Here is a 16,830-nt window from a genome sequence, read left to right as displayed (position 1 = left end):
GGACATTATGGTCTCTTGATCTCTAGAGGTTTACTGAAGAATCTAGCGAGAAGTTAAGAACATGGTTTCTTCAGTCAAATTGCCTGGGTCTGAAACCTGGGTCCATCTTGCATTAGACATAATACATATTCCCTGGGGAAACGTATTTATCCACTTCCTGCCTCAGTTTCCTTGTGTCTAAAATAGAGATGTTGACGATACCTACCTCTCAGTTTGCATGGGAGGAGAAAGTGAATGAATGCATGTTAGAACAGCTCCTGGCACATGGGAAGGGCCCAACAAATGCTTGCTGTGAAAAGCAGTAGTCATTCTACCGTTAGTAGAATGACACTCATATTTATGACACTCATATTGTATTTCATTCTTGGAAGAAATGTTAGTCAGCACTCGTTAACTCTGGCAGAGCAGCTCATGTGTGACTGCACAGATGTACAATGAAGTCCGCACGAATCTGCAGTGGCAAAACGGAAGATCTCTCACCTTGCTCCTACAACAAGTTCTTTCTGTCCTGGGTCAAATGTTAACTGCGAGAAATCCACAGCATTCTTCGCTCTGAACTCGCGTAACCAGGGGCCAATTTCTAAATAGGAAAAATAAATAAATAAAAAGATAAAAATGAATGACTTTTCCTCTGGGGACTTCAGGTAGCACACATTACATTTCAGAGAGGACTTGAAAGTCCCCTGATGTGATCTTTCAGGGGCCACTGGAGGTTTCCAACAGGATGTCACACAATCCACACTGAGCATGCGTGATGCACGGAGCATAGCCACCCAGGGGAAAGAGCGAGCAAGCGATCAGTGCTCGGTTGTGATGGACAAGCCAGATGCATAATTTCCTGTCGGCGCTGGGCTGGGCAGAAAATAACACGGCATTTACCCGGCTCGTCCGAGGACCACCGAATACAGACAAGACCATTTCCCATGCAACTTGGCTGGGAAGCGATGAAACCTTGGGAGACATCACCAAAGCCCTGCTTAGGAACAAGGACAAACACGAGAGCACCATTTGCCTTCTTTCAAAGTGGCCGTTCTATGTCCCTGTCCTTTGGGTTTCTATTTTGGCCCCAGGATTAGACTTGTTAAACATATTAGTCCTCTCTAGATGAGAAATTCACAGTTACTTCCAAGACTCATTTGTATTTTTTTTCCCTATGGGAAATCAGAAAACAGCCACTCTTTAGAGGCAGGTTTTTACAAGAAATATTAAATCCTATTAAACGACCTCCAGACTAGAGTGCTGCTTCATGAACCATTTTTGCAACTTTCCTTAGCTCATTTCTGACACTGAAAAAATACAGAGGGACTCCCTGCCATTGTGCCACACCTTATCATTATTCCTGATAACTAACCTTGTTATCTGATTGCCTTTTTCCTTGGATTTAGCATTTTGAGTGACAGCACACTGACTAAACCGGCACATAACTGTCAAATCAACAAACTTATTGGTTCCAAGAAAGAGTGTGCAGTACAGAACTAATCTCTTTTCATAAAAGCAGATGCTAGAAACATATCTAATATGGAAATGCACCCATGCCCCATAACGTGTTCTGTAGAAACGCCTTCCTTCATGCAAATGAGATGGATTATTTTCAAGCAATAGCGTTGTATAATAAATATGGCATTTCTCTACTTTCAGTTATTGGGGGAGAAATGACATAGACTGAAAGCTCTATTCTGCTTACAGGAAGCCACATTGACTTACGTAGAGACTATTTGGTTTTTCCAGTTTTAATGTGTACAGTATCTTGAGTCTTTTTAGTATTTTATATAAATTTCTTCATTTTATAGGCAAGTCAATAGAAACAAAATACTTACTTATAGCAAAGTACGTACAGGCACTGGAGCTATAAAAATTTATTAATAAATGGTTCTTCCAGGAGTTTATAATTCAGTTAAGGAACTGGCCCTAACCCCTTCTTTAAACACTGAATCTATAAATACAGGTGTGCACAGATGTTTATAGAGTTACAGGAAATATTCATACATAGAAAGATGACTGGGGGCTTAGGTAAAACGAAAGGAAAGGGCTTAGGTAAAACTTGCTTCTCATGCATTTACCTTTCTTTTCATTTAGAGGAACTGGAAGAGAGTGACAAACAGGAACCAGGATGAAGGACATCCTACACTGAGCAATGGGAAAGTGGTTACACCACTTCTTAAACACGCTCAGGTAATACAAGGAGACACGTGGGGATGCAGAGGGGGGATGAGTTAACAGCATACGGTTCCGTCAATATTGTGCAATTTTCCTTATTTAAATTTCTAACACGTTTCCCCATTAAAACTGTATTTTTATGGTTAACACTAGATCATAGTTGGACAATCTGCCTATTCCCCTTTGTTTTGATTTTCCTGTGCATTCATCCAAAAGGTCTGCCTATTTCACCTCTGTGCATCACCCGACTTCCTATCTTACTGGACACCAGGATGGCAGAAAGTTCCTGCACCAACCCCCGTCTCTAACCGAAAATATGCCCACAGCAATACCTGTGCTCTCAGCTTTCCCTATAAAATCGAAAGCATGATGCTCTGGCCTCTTCGATGACCAGTCGCTCCAGCTTGGCTTCAATCCCATCTCTTCCCTTGTCTTTAATCCCGTCCTTAAATTACCTTTTTCCCTGGAATATCCCAGATGTTATAAAATCCCTTCCCCTCTGCCTATAAGAATATGCATGCTCCCCTCATTTAAAAAAAAGCCCCTAAAAATATAGTTTCTTTGTACTCTTTTGTTACTACAGTTTCAAACACCCAAACAAAATACATAATAAACTCCCAAGCCCAGTGTGTCATAAAGGGCTGCAGGCTCAGTTTTACATGTAAATTTTATCAACTTCTTAAGAAACATATAATCCCAACTTTATACATATTATGTCAGACATTAGACAAAGAGGTAAAGCTCCTCTTCTCTCTGCAGTGCTGAGCTTATTGTGATATTGATAATCTAGATACTAAGGCTAGACAAAGACATTATACGAAAGAAAAATCACAGGCCACCCCATTTAAGAACATGGCTGAAAATAGTCCTAAGGAGATAGCTGTATTAGCCTCTCTCTCTCTCTCTCTCTCTCTCTCTCTCTCTCTCTCCCTCTCTCTCATAGAATAGGTTGAATGCAGAAACACAAGGGTAGTTCAACACGGTGTCAGTAGAATTCGCCACAATAACAAAGTTCAGTAGCAGCATGAAGAATTTACTGAGCTGCTTTCCAAGGAATCAGAAAATGAGCTGTTACAGATTCATCAGAAGAGCTAGGGGAGTGCAGAGCTAGGAGAAGAGAGACTAGCTGGGCAGGCGGAGGTGAGCAAGCTCAGCAGAGGCCAAAGACAGATCAGGGAGAGTGTGGCGATCAGGGGAGGGCACACAGAATGTGGTGAGTTTCTGAGACACATTTTTCAATAACATTGACATTCTTAATACCTGTTCACGTCTTCTAAATAATGGGTTCACCTTTTCCTCCTACCTCTCTTCTGTTCTTGCTGAAAGAACCGTATGATGAAATGGAACTTAAATATGGCAGCCAACATGACCACTGTTTGGAAGTTAAACCGTAACATAAAACCCATAGATTTGAACTGAATACTTTGTAGATATTTTTTAATGTTTGATATTAATCATCCTAGCTAATGCATTCATTGCACAAACATGGATTGTGGAAATATAGCCTCTAGCAATGATTTTTTTATTGCAGAATTAGCTGCCATGATTCACATTTGCCTTCTCTCATTACTACACAAGCATCCAAGATTGTTTTGTAAATAGTCTACCAAAAGTGTACTGATTTAATTTTAAAAAGAACCCAGTGTAGAGCTTCAAGAAATAATTATTTTCAGTATTAATAAATTTTGTCCAAATAATTGGCATATACACTAGAGACTAGTTTAACAGATTGAAGTCCATTGCCCCCACCTCCCCAAACAAAACCAAAGAAAAAGGAGTTAAAGTTACTGTTTAAAAAAAAAAGCAAACACTCTAAAGATATCCATGGTAATGATGGCTGTAAGCCAAGAAAACCTTCAAAGCCTGATAAGCAAGGATCAGAGGGAATTCTGCTGATAAAGAATAGCCCTTGTCTGAAACCTGTCTTCCCAAACCCAGATTGATGGCTTCTCCACGGGCTGAAGACTGCGGCACTGACGGCTGGAGACCAAGCTGACTTGTGGGCATATGATGGGCAGGGAAACCTCCCAGGCAGAATAAGGGAGGCTCTGAGTAGCCTGAATTTATTCTTTCAAACCTCAGTCAATTAAGGACGGGAGAAAGCAGGGTGGTGAAACTTCTTTGGGGAACTTGAAACCCATATCATAAACTAAGTGACAGTTTAAAGTGGGAGGGGCCAGGGATGGTGGGTAAAGGTGAATGGAAAGGCACTAGAGCACAGGTACAATATACATCCACAGAAATATAAGGGCAAACCAAGGCTCACTCTTTACAATTATGCTTTGGTTCAATCTCCATCTAATATTGTACATGCAAATAATAATGACAATAACATGATAATTGGTAAAGCAGCTAACAAAAATAGCTCATGTTTAAACAGTATATGTCATCTGATAGATGTCGCTCTACATACTTTACACATGTTAACTCCTATATTTCTCACACCCGCCCTATTACAGGTGAGGAAACCAAGCCTTGCTGAAGTCAACAGCTCGTAAGAGCCACTCCATATTTTGGAGTTGGTGTTTTTAGCCACTACACTACACTTTTAAATGGCAGTGAGTCAAAAATGTACCTTTCTATGTGACACATTTTGAAAGTAACAGGAAGAAAGAAAAATCCACGCCCTCTTCACTTTGAAAGTGAGTTTATTCTCATTGCTCTATACATTTAAGTAAAAGTTACCACCCACTTGGGTTTGAACTACGGGCTTGAGAACAGTGAAATACAATCGTGGAAGGCTGGGTCTCCCAAAACCAGTTACTATGGCAACCTGTAAATACAACATTTATTGGTTTTGCTGTTGTTCTTATAAATAACCATGATCTACAAGTTAGTTACGATCTACAGGAAAAAGCATTCACCATTTTCACTAGTTAGGTTTTATGATCCAAGGGTCTTTATGTAAGTAAGGGGGAAGAAAATGTCAATAGCCGTCACTGCTCTGCTTTACTGGAGTGAAGAACATTCTGGAATGAGAAGGGGGGATGATACAAACAGAGTGCAATGGCTGGGTTTCCAAGCAGTCGAAGCCACTCAGCTGTGATATGGGGGACAGGACACTGTTCTGAAAACGCGCCAGCTAAGTTCTCACCTCCTCCGGAAGGGCACCTCTGCTGGCAGAGCAGGGGAGGCATTCTCTTGGCTGAGCATTCTGGAGGTTCTCCTCGCCTGCCCCTTCCCCGGGTTGTGAAAGGAAGCATTCTACCTCAAAGATACCTATGGCTCTTTAAATCTCCTTGCTTCAGATTTCATTTTCGGCTGCATTGCATTACATAAACCATTCGACCAATGCACTCTGAGCTAAAAATATGATTGGAAAACAAAGGAGTAGAATTTTAAAAAGCCATAAGAAGAACAGTGTGGCAGGACTGTGCTGATTTACTGCCCTGTTTCTTGATTACTACCATTTTTCTTTCTCTTTCCATTTCCATCTGCTTTGCCAGGCCTCTTCTTCCAACAGTCACTCAGAGCAAGTCAGGGCACTTTAGACAGCAGGTCGACAGCACCCCCAGCCATGTTTCATCCCCCAAAAATAAGACACATCAGGCTTTCGACTACCTGAGCCGTGGCTGAAATTCTGTAAGTGATAATAATAGATTCAAGTCCTGTGGAGGAAAAAGGGCTTCTACGGAAAGTACCCTCATGGGTGACCTGGTCATAAACCCCTAACTGGGCAGGTCATGGTGGGGAGTCAGCCCCAGGCCTATACTTCTTTAGTGAAAGGTTTATCTTTGCCTTAAGCAGTCCTGTCCATTGTTTCTGTACACCTAGGTTCACACCCCTTTGAAATAACCACCCCCAAGAGAGTACAGAATCTTGTTAACTGTCCTGTAATCCAATTCCCGCCTTCCTTTCTCCCACCCCCATGTCATCTTCCTTACGTTCCCTCCTTAATTTCAAATACATAAAAGAAGTTGCAAAACTGTCATTCTCTGGAGTATTTGAGATCTTGCTTCCTGGCAATTATCATCAGTTTGGCTCCAATAAACTCTTATAAAAATTCTCTATAGGTTTGGACGTTTCTTACACGGACAGTCCCAAAGCCTCATGTGTTTGCTGAGCCAAGGCAAAACACTTCATCAGGGAGGAAATTTATGCTTGTGGAAAAAAGATATATCCAAATTACTGATGTCTCTTATTTACACTGCTGTGACTGTCTATATTTTCAGTGTTTACTTGGTGTTAGGAACTCTGTGAGATATTTTTACATGTTAACAACTTATTTAATTTAATGTTCATAATCCTGTGAAGCTAGATCTATAATGTTTGTTGCAGAAATAAAAAAATAATAGTTAAACATCCAGAGATTTTGACAAGTTAAACATCTTGCCCAATATAACATAAGTGGTAAAGGGGTAAGTTGGAATTTAACGGCAGAATAGGATGAACGGAAATACTCCCATGAGGTCCAAATTTAAAATCAATTTTCCAAGAAATGTATACTGTACATTAATCCTTAGCACATAGTAACATCAGCATGGATCAATTTATTGGAAACAGTAGTTGCCACCCACCAAAAGAGAGCAAAATTGGAAAAAAGGGATTCAGTGGTAATTTTCAGGTGGGTGACAAGCATAGCCAGCCCAAAAGGGCAACCTGGAGAAAGGGAAGGGCATATAAAAAATCAGAAAGAAACCAGGGTCCACCACGGGCAACAAGGCATCCAGAGGAAGACAATCACAACAGTGGAAAATTTATCTCCGGCGCTTTTTTCCAAGCCAGGTCCTGGTTACATCGGTTTACTTAGAAATAGGCAAATACACTTTAGCTTTGGAGAAGGGTTGAAAAATATCAGGCCCATTTTGTTTCTCCAAATGTATAGGTCTCAATTATTGTCACTCTAATTCCTACCTAGGACTTGGTAGAATCAAAGTAGTTACAGCGGGACATGACACTGGCGGTGAGGCAACTGACCTCCCCCCTTCCCCAATTTTATAGTTGATAAAGCTAAGGACAGAGAAGTCACATGACCTCCCAAAGTCACACACGAATGAGTGGCAAAGTGGAAAGTCCTGAGTCCCATGACTTCTCCAGCAGTCTGGGTTCTTCCTCATCACAGCACTAGATCATCCAAGTGGGAATGCCATGGGGTGGTCTCTGCCAGACTTATCTGAGCACATACAGCTTTCTAAATTGTGGTATAATATATTCATATATATGTGCATATGTAGATGTATGTGTGTACACATATGTTTCTCCAAACATAATTACACGGACAGATACATAAATAAGTATATAAAAGCATATGAGAACATATATTTATATCTAGATACAGGTATATGTGTGTATATATATAGTTTTACATAGTTATGTTTAAATACAGGCATCAGTATGTTCATTCATGTATATATATATATATATATATATATATATATATACACACACACACGTTTGCACACATGTATTTGCATAAGTGTATATGAAGAGATATTATACATATAAATTATATATGTATATATACTATTTAAAAGTGCGTATGTGTGTGTGTGTGTGTACAATATACACTCAAGACTACAGTAGAGAAGAAATGGTCTCAAAATCTTGCTACAGGTAATGATCAAAATGTTCCATTGATATGACTTTTTCTGTAAAATAAAACAAAACTCTTCACTATTAACCAATTAGAGAAATTCAAACATTTTTATATCAGCAAAAACAAAGAGGATCCAACATATCAAGAATATACACAATGGAATACTATTCGGCTATAACAAAAGATGAAATAGTACCACTTGCAACAACATGGATGGATCTTGAGATTATAATGCTAAGTGAAATAAGTCATAACAGAAAAAGTAGAAAACCGTATGATTTCACTGATATGTGGTATATAAAACTGAAAACAACAAAAGAACAAGACAAGCAAATGAAGAAATAAAAACTCATAGACACAGACAATAGTTTAGTGGTTACCAGAGGGTAAAGGGGGAAGGGGCTCTAGAAGAGGGTAAATGGGGTCAAATATATGGTGATGGAAGGAGAACTGACTCTGGGTGCTGAACACACAATGTGAGACATAGAGGATGTATTATAGAATTGTACAACTGAAATCTATGTAACTTTACTAACAATTGTCACCTCAATAAACTTTAATTTAAAAAAAAGAAAGCCTAGAGCATCCTTATTTACATTTTTATTTGTAAACATGACACATAAAACATGGTATTTTAAGAAGCTATCAGTGCTTGCTCATATTCTTTTTGTCGTTAGTTGTGTGCCTGCTCCACGAGTCAGGTGTTCTGTCAAGTCTCTTGGTGGTTTCTTTGCAATGACGTATGATACACTTCATCCATTCTTCAGATGTTCACTATAGGAAAAACCACCTACTGCAAATTTAGCAAAATACCTGTGCTCTGGAATTGGGTTGTTCTAAAGTTCACTGCTTCACCTTGGGCAACCTGCCTGCTAGATTTCGAAGAAATCCAAAAGCTGTGACAGTTCACGTTCCTTGAAGCACCTCTAATTTGGGTCTTCTTAACTTAAACACAATTTGAAAACCACAAGTCTCATTTTAAGCTATGTTTACAGCCTGGAATGCATGGTATAGTATATATTCACAATGTAAATAAACATCAAATAATAGCCACAGATCAGTTAAATTATGGGAAAGAATGCATACACTATTCCAGCAAGGGCAGAAGCAGCAAGCCTGCATGGAGGAGGCAGCTGTTAGATAAAGGCTGGCCCAGGGCAGGCTCGAGGCACGCTACACTCCTCCAAAGGCTGATTGTATGACTTCCGGACATATCATTCCTCAAAGTTAGGTTACTGCAGGGTAATACAGAACTAAATAAATGTGTTTGATGTTTTCTCTTGGCATATATTTTAAGAGAAATCTGAGGAAACAATATTTCACTGGAATCAACTACTATCTCATGACCAGTTGAAATGTACTAGGTCAGACAATTAAGTTTCCGAACTCATCCTAGAAAAAGCGCCACATACATCATTGCTGAATATCACTATGGTCACCTTCGAAGTACTCCCGTTGGGAAGCTATGCACCAATGCCAACACCTAGTCCACCCTTCAAAGCAATTTGGAACTCTTTTTCTGGAATGGCCATCAGAGCTGTCGTTGTATTACCCTTGATGTCTGAATGTCATCAAAATGTTTTTCTTTAATATTTCCTTTATCTTTGGGTAAAGAAAGAAGTCATTGGGGGCCAGATCAGGTGAGCAGGAAAAGTGTTCCAATATAGTTATTTGTTTACTGGTTAAAAACTCCCTCACAGACAGTGCTGTGGGGGCTGGTGCATTGTCGTGATGCAAGAGCCATGAATTGTCGGCAAAAAGTTCAGGTCGTCTAACTTTTTCATGCCACCTTTTCAGCACTTCCAAATACTAGTAAACTTGGTTAACTGTTTGCCCAGTCAGTACAAATTCATAATGACTAATCCCTCTGATATCAAAAAAGGTTAGCAACATCATTGCAACAAGTTCACGAACTTAATTGTCACACCTCGTACTCCCATTCTGAGTCAAGGGTGAGATTTGTGATTTCCAGCTTCCCCAAGGTTTCACTTGCCTGTGTGATTTTCTGGCCATACCAGAAATACTAATTCAATCTCAGGATCTAAAGGTCAGTCTTAGGTGGGGTCCAGGTTACTCTAGCCAAAGAAATTTTGAGTTATCCAAAGGTTACCTGAGACACACCTGGCACGGTGTAAAAGAAGCTTCTGGAAAGTTGTGAGTAAGCTGGGTTCAAAATCCACCTGGTGGGATGGCATTGCCTTCCCTTTTGTCTATAACCTTTAAGATCATGGGAACTTCCTATGTCATTAAGCCATCTGGAGTAATTATTCCTCATAACTGCAGGATAAGAACCAAGGTAATCAGTGACAGGTTTTTATTGCTGGATAACTCACACAAGAAGCAATTTCTACTCATCCATCCATCAAGACAGATTTTTTTTTTTTAATTTAAGATTATGTAAAATCATGTGTAAACTAGGCAAGACCTTCAGACTCCTGGACTGTGACCAGGTTTTCCTCCAGGCTGTGAAGGTGGTACCTGGGCTGCTCTGCCTTAAACTCTGGGTGGCTTGTAGGTATCTTTCGTCACCTACAGGAAACTTTCCTAGTGCAGAGGGTCTCAAATTTGCCTTGTGACCTGCAGCATATGACTGTAGGCTATAAAATCTAATTGCAAAATCTTAATGTTGTGCCAGAGGACATTAAAAAGTAATTTCCTTTAGATTTATAACTTTAGAATTACAAATGAGGTTACTATGACTAAAAGTATAAAATGAACATTTTCTACTCAATAGGCACTTAGAGTATTCCAGGAGTGACCATGTATTGCTGGGTAAGCAGTGATGACCAGAAGTGTGACGGATACAAATAAAGCCACTTACCACAGAGTTTCAGGAATTTCTTAGAATCTCAGGGCTCTTGGTTTTCAAATGTTCTTACACTTAGTTCTGCCACATATTCAGGAATTGCCAGACTACCTCGGTTTAAGAAAATAAATCATTTCCTGCAGCTAATACCTCTTTCGCACAATACGTACTCGGTTTCTTCTCTGTCTCATTGCTAGTGGAAAATCGGAGGTTCACATCTAAGCCTCAGGATTCAGAGGAAGAAGACACAAGCATTCAGGAAACCAGCCAGGGTTGTGCATGCAAGTCTCCTTGCTTGGAGACATTCTAATAACTCCCAAGGTGGTCTTTTAGCAAAAAAGTACTCATTCTGTCTATGAATCAGAAACAGAATGTTTTCCAAGACAGATCCAGATTGTTCTAGAAGCTTCAGGTTTAAGCACTAGGGTGCTATGCACCAAGAATAGTGGGGCAGCACAGTAATTCATTTCTGTAGCCAACTAATGCTTTTGAGCACCTGCTACATGGGAGAACCCACTGTCGTACCTGCTAGGATGCAAAGTTAGGTAAGACAAACCTCTGCCTTCGAGACATTTATCATTTAACTAAAAAGGTGAGGCACACACACAAGAGAGCTAACCTGAAGAAGAGAAATGCTAGCTGGTCCCAAGGAAAGTGGGATGATAAATGTTGTCCAATAAAAATATAATGTGACCTACACATGTAATGTTGAATTTTCCAGTAGCTACATTAAAGCATGTTAAGCAGTACAATCAATTTTCAACAGTTTGGTTTATTGAACCCAATAGATCCAGGAAATCATGCACATGTTATCAAAATTAAAAAGACTGAGATAGCTTCATTTCGTGTGTATATTCTAGGTCCTTGAAATCCAATGTGTATTTTACATACATCTCAGTATGGACCAGCCGCATCTCAAGTGCTCAACAGCCAACATAGCTGGTGGCTACCCTACTGGGCAGTGCATATCTAAGGCACTGAGAACAGGACTCCTCGGCAATATAGAGGTGTTGTTCTATTACATCCATTATTGAAAAATAAATTACCTCTGGGCCTTCTCAGAACCAATCGCAATAACACTGCAACTGAATCAGAAACTGATTCCAGCAAAACTGTCCTCCACCCACCCAATCATTAGTGAAAGTAACACAGTCCTTAGAGTTCGACTGACTTGGATTTGAATCTCAGATGCAGAAGTTTTTATCTGTGGGACTGTGAGGCACCACCAGTTGCCTCATTTTTGTCTTAACAAACTATAAAATAGATGGAAAATAAGAAAGCAAGAGCTGTGTTGAGAGAATATGTAAATTAATCCTCTGCAGTGTTCAGCAGAATACCTACAGCATAGGAGGATGCCAGTTCTCACCCTTACCGCTCTAGGCAGTAAAGAGTGCTTTCACCAGTCACACAATTTCACCAAGAGGATGGCCCTCTTATGTCTTTTGACAACACCCTGAGTACCAGGCAGAATATCTGTCATCAATTATAGCTTCCTCTCAGAACGACATCCAATGTCATGTAAATCACTGTCTACCTGCTAAGGGTGTAAAAGCCCTGCCAAATTCAGGAAAGCCACGAACAAGCATTCAACACTAACTGAAAAGATAACACTCTTTGTCAGAAATCTATTAGTCAAGTGAGAGACTGCCCAGTAACCAGTCAACTCAGAAGGTCTGGGTCTTGGAACCCCACAAATTCCAAAGAAAAGTTGGATCCCGGACAGTCTCCTAGGAGATCCTCTCTGAGACCCTGGAATATTCTGCCTGAGCAGAGTGCCTTTGCATGCCTGGAGGCCTGGATCATGCCAGATCCTCTGTACTAGCAGTGTAACTGATGGTGGGGCCCTTTGACCGCCATAAGGACTAGGGACTGAATAACTAAGGTCAGCCACAGGGGTGTTCCCTGCCTATTGAGCAAAAAAAAGCAAAACAGAACACAACTTGGGACACCAAGACTCAAAGGAGATTCTCTGGTTGGCAATACTCCATCCATTCTCTCACACATCATCACTAAGAGAACTGAATGCTGTCCAGACAATTCCACTGGGAGAGAACCAATAGAAGCCTGCACCTGGTCTCCCCTGGACTTTGCTCTATGCACCCTGTGTGTTTGCTAATTTTAATCTGCATCCTTTTTCTGTAATAAGCCATAACTATGAGTGTGACAACTTTTCTGAGTCATGTGAGTCTTGCTAGTGAAAGCAGCGAACCTGGTGGCAGTCTGGGGACCCCTAACTCAGAGGTTATCCCCCTTGTGATGATAACCAGCAAATAATAAAACCCATATAACTATTGCTGGAAGCTATTCAAATACAGATATGTTGGTGTGGATGAGTCAGAAATACAAAGAAAACAGTCTCGCTTTATCAGGAGATTATTAACCTGTTTATCTGAGAAGAGATCTCAGTTCCCTTGAATATCATCAGAACCTGTTACATGGCCAGACTACAGCTTATCCATAGGGAAAATTCTTTCTTAGGATCAAGCTTGCCAAATCCTTTATGAGTTGCAACAGACATATGGCTGGAAAGCAGGTAAATGCCATGCATAATGCAATTAGTATATTTCATTGTGATCTTTCTTCACTTATTTTACAGCCCCCAGCCATCCCATTTTGTTTGTTTGTCTGCTTGCTTGTTTGTTTTCCAAAACCGCATAGGGAATTTCTCCACTTTAAGAAATTTTACCACGTAGTCTTCCACAGAAACCAACAAGATGCCAATAGATTAACAAAAGTGAACAGACATTCTATTACATTATTCATTGTTCTAGTGAATAACTGACTGATATTCAATGAAGAGAGGCAAAATGCAATCTGCTTTGGATAAATCCTTAAGGAGGGTTAGAAGGAGGAAAAATCAGAGCCAGAGTCATGAGTGTCCCACGTCTCTTGTGAAATTCGCACACACAGATGAAGGTACCCTCTTAGTTCATGATGTCCCTGTGAACTTCCAGACGCAAGGAGTCACCACGAGCCTTTGGGAGGCAGTCCAGTGTCAAGTGGCAACGCTGTGCTCTGCTTGCACTGACTTTCCTTGCCTGGAAGTTTCCATGGGCCACAGCACACAGCCTTTGCCTGAATGTCAGTCCCTCTGAGACTCAACCGCGCTTCTCTTCTGTTTTCCTACAATGCACACACCTTAGGCCACAACCCACCCTTCACTGAACTCATGCTCACCTCCCCACATTGCTAACATAATCCCATCCTTTCTGAATGGTCTTCACTCGTGCTTCCCTCCTGCTCTCAAACAAATGAAGGGTAGCATGCAAGTGTGTTAGTATCTGTGTTCTAATATGTAGTGTAACAGTCCTTGAATGAATATGCAATGAATATAATATGGAAAGACACAAGGCACAGTGCAGCCCCAGGATCCATCTGCGTCCTTCCTTACAGACCCTCACTAGCCATTCTCCATCCCTTCTGGTCCACTAGACGTTGCCTGTAGAATATATCTTCATTCGTGTTTATGTTTAAGTAGCACTTATGAACTATATTCCATCATTCTTCTGAGTGTTTACATGTGAATGAGATTATATCCAGATAATGCTGTGCATTTATTAAAAGAAGCCATCTTTAATATTCATAGAGTATTATTTTAGTGCCTAGATTCTAGAATGAGGATCCACAAATGATGGTCCTGGGCCGAATTCGGGCCATCACATGTGTTTTGTAAATATTTTTTTTGTTAAGCTGATTAAATAAAATTTTAAGGAGCACAGCATCGCCCATTTATTTATATATACCTATGGCTGCACTCATGCTACATCAGCATAGTTTAATATAGATTGTCTAACTTCCAAGGCCTAAAATATTTACTATCTGGCACTTTATAGCAAAAAATAGTGTGCCAACCTCTGCTGTAGAATATCATAGTATAAGAGCTCAGTAAGTAGGTATTACAGGTAATTAAACATACTAAGTATAACTTTTTAGTAATGGACAAAAAAAAATAATCCATAATCTTAAAGTAAGAAGGAAACTCTGGACACACCCATGGAAATGCCTCATTTTATCGATGGAATCTGGAGTCCAGAAGAGCAAGGGGACCTACTGAAAGCCACCCAGCCAGACAGCAATGCAGTCTAGTCAAGACAGAGCCCCTGACACCTGACTGTATAGGATTTACCATACAGCACAGAGCATCAATAAGTAACAGCATTTCCAGAATATTTTACTCCATTAGTTTTAAACGGCCAAGTATCTTTCAACTAAAATGAAAAAGGCATACAGAAAATCATTACCCAACTCATGGACACAAGTTGAGTGTTCTGTGCACGGTCACACAAAATCATCTTGAAACCCCAGCTAATTACTATACTTCCCTTTCCTCCAAGAGAAAAACACAAACCTTCCAGCATTCCTAGCATGGCCTATTAGCTCATGGCATCTAGGGTTTCATGAAATTTACACGCCTCACTCACAGGCTTACTTAGGGCACCAGTAGCTCCCAAGTCAAACACTTAAGATCTTAGACTGAGAAAAAGAAAAAGCATATGTTTTAAACATGAAACAAAAGCTGCCATTTATGGCCTGAGGGTTTTTCTTTCCAGCAGAGGTAGATTTCTGCCTTGGCCTGGCATCCCTAAGAGAGTTCTGTTCTCCATACCTTCAAATCACCGACCTCAATAAAGACGGGTTCACAAGTGGGGTAGGGTCAGAGGAGATATGGAAAGTAAATGCTGCCTTTCCTTTTGTTTTGCCCACTTTGGTTTATTTTGGTAAAGCTGTGGTTGTTTTCATTTCCAGGGACTAACCTGACCTGGCTGGCTAACAGCTGCTGTCATTCCCAGCATGCAACAAAGCCACTGTGTGGACAAAGCAGGAGCTGTATTTATGAGTTCCTTGCAGAGAACTGTGAATTCAGTGTCACCATCCTATTTCTAATCTTGTTTTCAATTTTACTTGACAAGTTTGTATACTCATTTCCTGATGTATCCCAAACGACTTCAGGGAACCTTCCTGCTCTATCCCCAATTTTCACGGCATCCATCATGGTCAGCTCTAATCCCTTGCTTGATGCCATGAATGTTTCCTCACGGGGCCATCCACCGCCTTGCACATGTGGCCTCTGTTCAGATAACACACTTATGGACTCTGTGCCTGGCCCTGTGTTTGGAACTAGAGATACTGCAGGAAAATAAATAGATAAGGTTCCTCTCATTAGATATATATTCTAGTGAGAAGGGCAGAACCAATAAAATAAGTAACAAATGCCATAATGTAAATAAAACAGGACAACTTTTTACAGTGTGGCTTGGAGCAATGTTATAGTTTCAAAGGAATGTCACCCTGCTGAAGCGACCTTAAGCTGAGACCTGAGTGACAAGAAAAAGCCACACTGGGAGAAGGCATTCAGGATAGGGTGCTGTCTGGGGAGAGGCCCTTCAGTGGGGTGGGGATGAACAGGGGTTCAGAAACAAGGCAGGCAGTGTGAGAGAGAGGAGGTGGGGAGAGTAGAGAGGGAAGCGGGGCCAGTTCACCTCTGTCTTGCTGGTCAAGGTGAAGGAAGGCCTTTAGATTTCATTCTGTGGAAGAGATTGGAAAAGTCCTGCTGTAAAGGGCCAGATAGTAATTTAGGCTTGGCAGCCCTTACGGTCTCTGTCACAATGACTCCACTCTACTGTTGTCACTAGACAAATGTAAAGGAGTGGGTGTGCTACATTCCAACAAGAGGATTTCACAAGAACAGGAGGCAGGCCCCATTTGGTTGTGGGCTATAGTTTTTGCCAACCCCTATTCTTTGACACAATTCCTTGCCAAGGTGTGGGGCGGGGGAAGGGGCACTATATACTAATTTGCATTTAAAAAAGTCCCTATGGGCATTCTGTGCAGAATGGACCGCAAGGGACACAGAATTCAGGAAGCAGTCCAGGGAGAAAGACAGGGCAGAGTTAGGAGGTGTTTGAATTAACTGATTGGGGAAATAAGGAAATGAAATGAAGGATGGTACCAAAGTTTTCCACTAGAGCAACTCAATCTCCAAAGCCATTTCTGAGATAGGAGAGATTAAAGGAAAAGTAGGCTTGGAGTTTGGAAAACAAGCCACCAGTTCTTACATGGATGCCTAGGTGGGGATCCCCACGGGAAATCCCCACGGGGAGAGGAGGGGTTATGTGCAGGGCAGCTCTGGGGCTCCGGAGTGGTTGAATGAAAGATAAAAATGTGATAGCCATCAACACATTGGTGGTATTTAAATACAGTTCCAATTGAGGCATTAAAGGAAGCAGGTTAGAACAGGAAGGAAATGGGTCCCCACACTGGAAGTCAGCAAAAAGCCTTGTGCAATGTTGAGCAAAGGAACAAATAAAAGCATGTGAGAACAAATGAAGAG

General features: G+C 40.8%; 1 protein-coding gene across 5 annotated transcripts in view; it reads right to left on the bottom strand.

Annotated features, from left to right (window-relative positions):
- SEMA5A (semaphorin 5A) overlaps positions 1-16,830 on the bottom strand; it is a 422,672-nt gene that overhangs the window by 228,135 nt on the left and 177,707 nt on the right. For all 5 annotated transcript variants that reach the window (XM_074329093.1, XM_074329094.1, XM_074329090.1 and 2 more), the window contains one exon: positions 481-580. In XM_074329093.1, coding sequence (XP_074185194.1) covers positions 481-580 — 100 coding nt within the window. The remainder of the gene's footprint in view (positions 1-480; positions 581-16,830) is intronic.

Source organism: Rhinolophus sinicus, linkage group LG03 (assembly GCF_036562045.2).
Source record: "Rhinolophus sinicus isolate RSC01 linkage group LG03, ASM3656204v1, whole genome shotgun sequence".
Lineage (NCBI taxonomy): Eukaryota > Metazoa > Chordata > Mammalia > Chiroptera > Rhinolophidae > Rhinolophus > Rhinolophus sinicus.
This window is presented reverse-complemented; position numbering and strand designations above follow the sequence as displayed.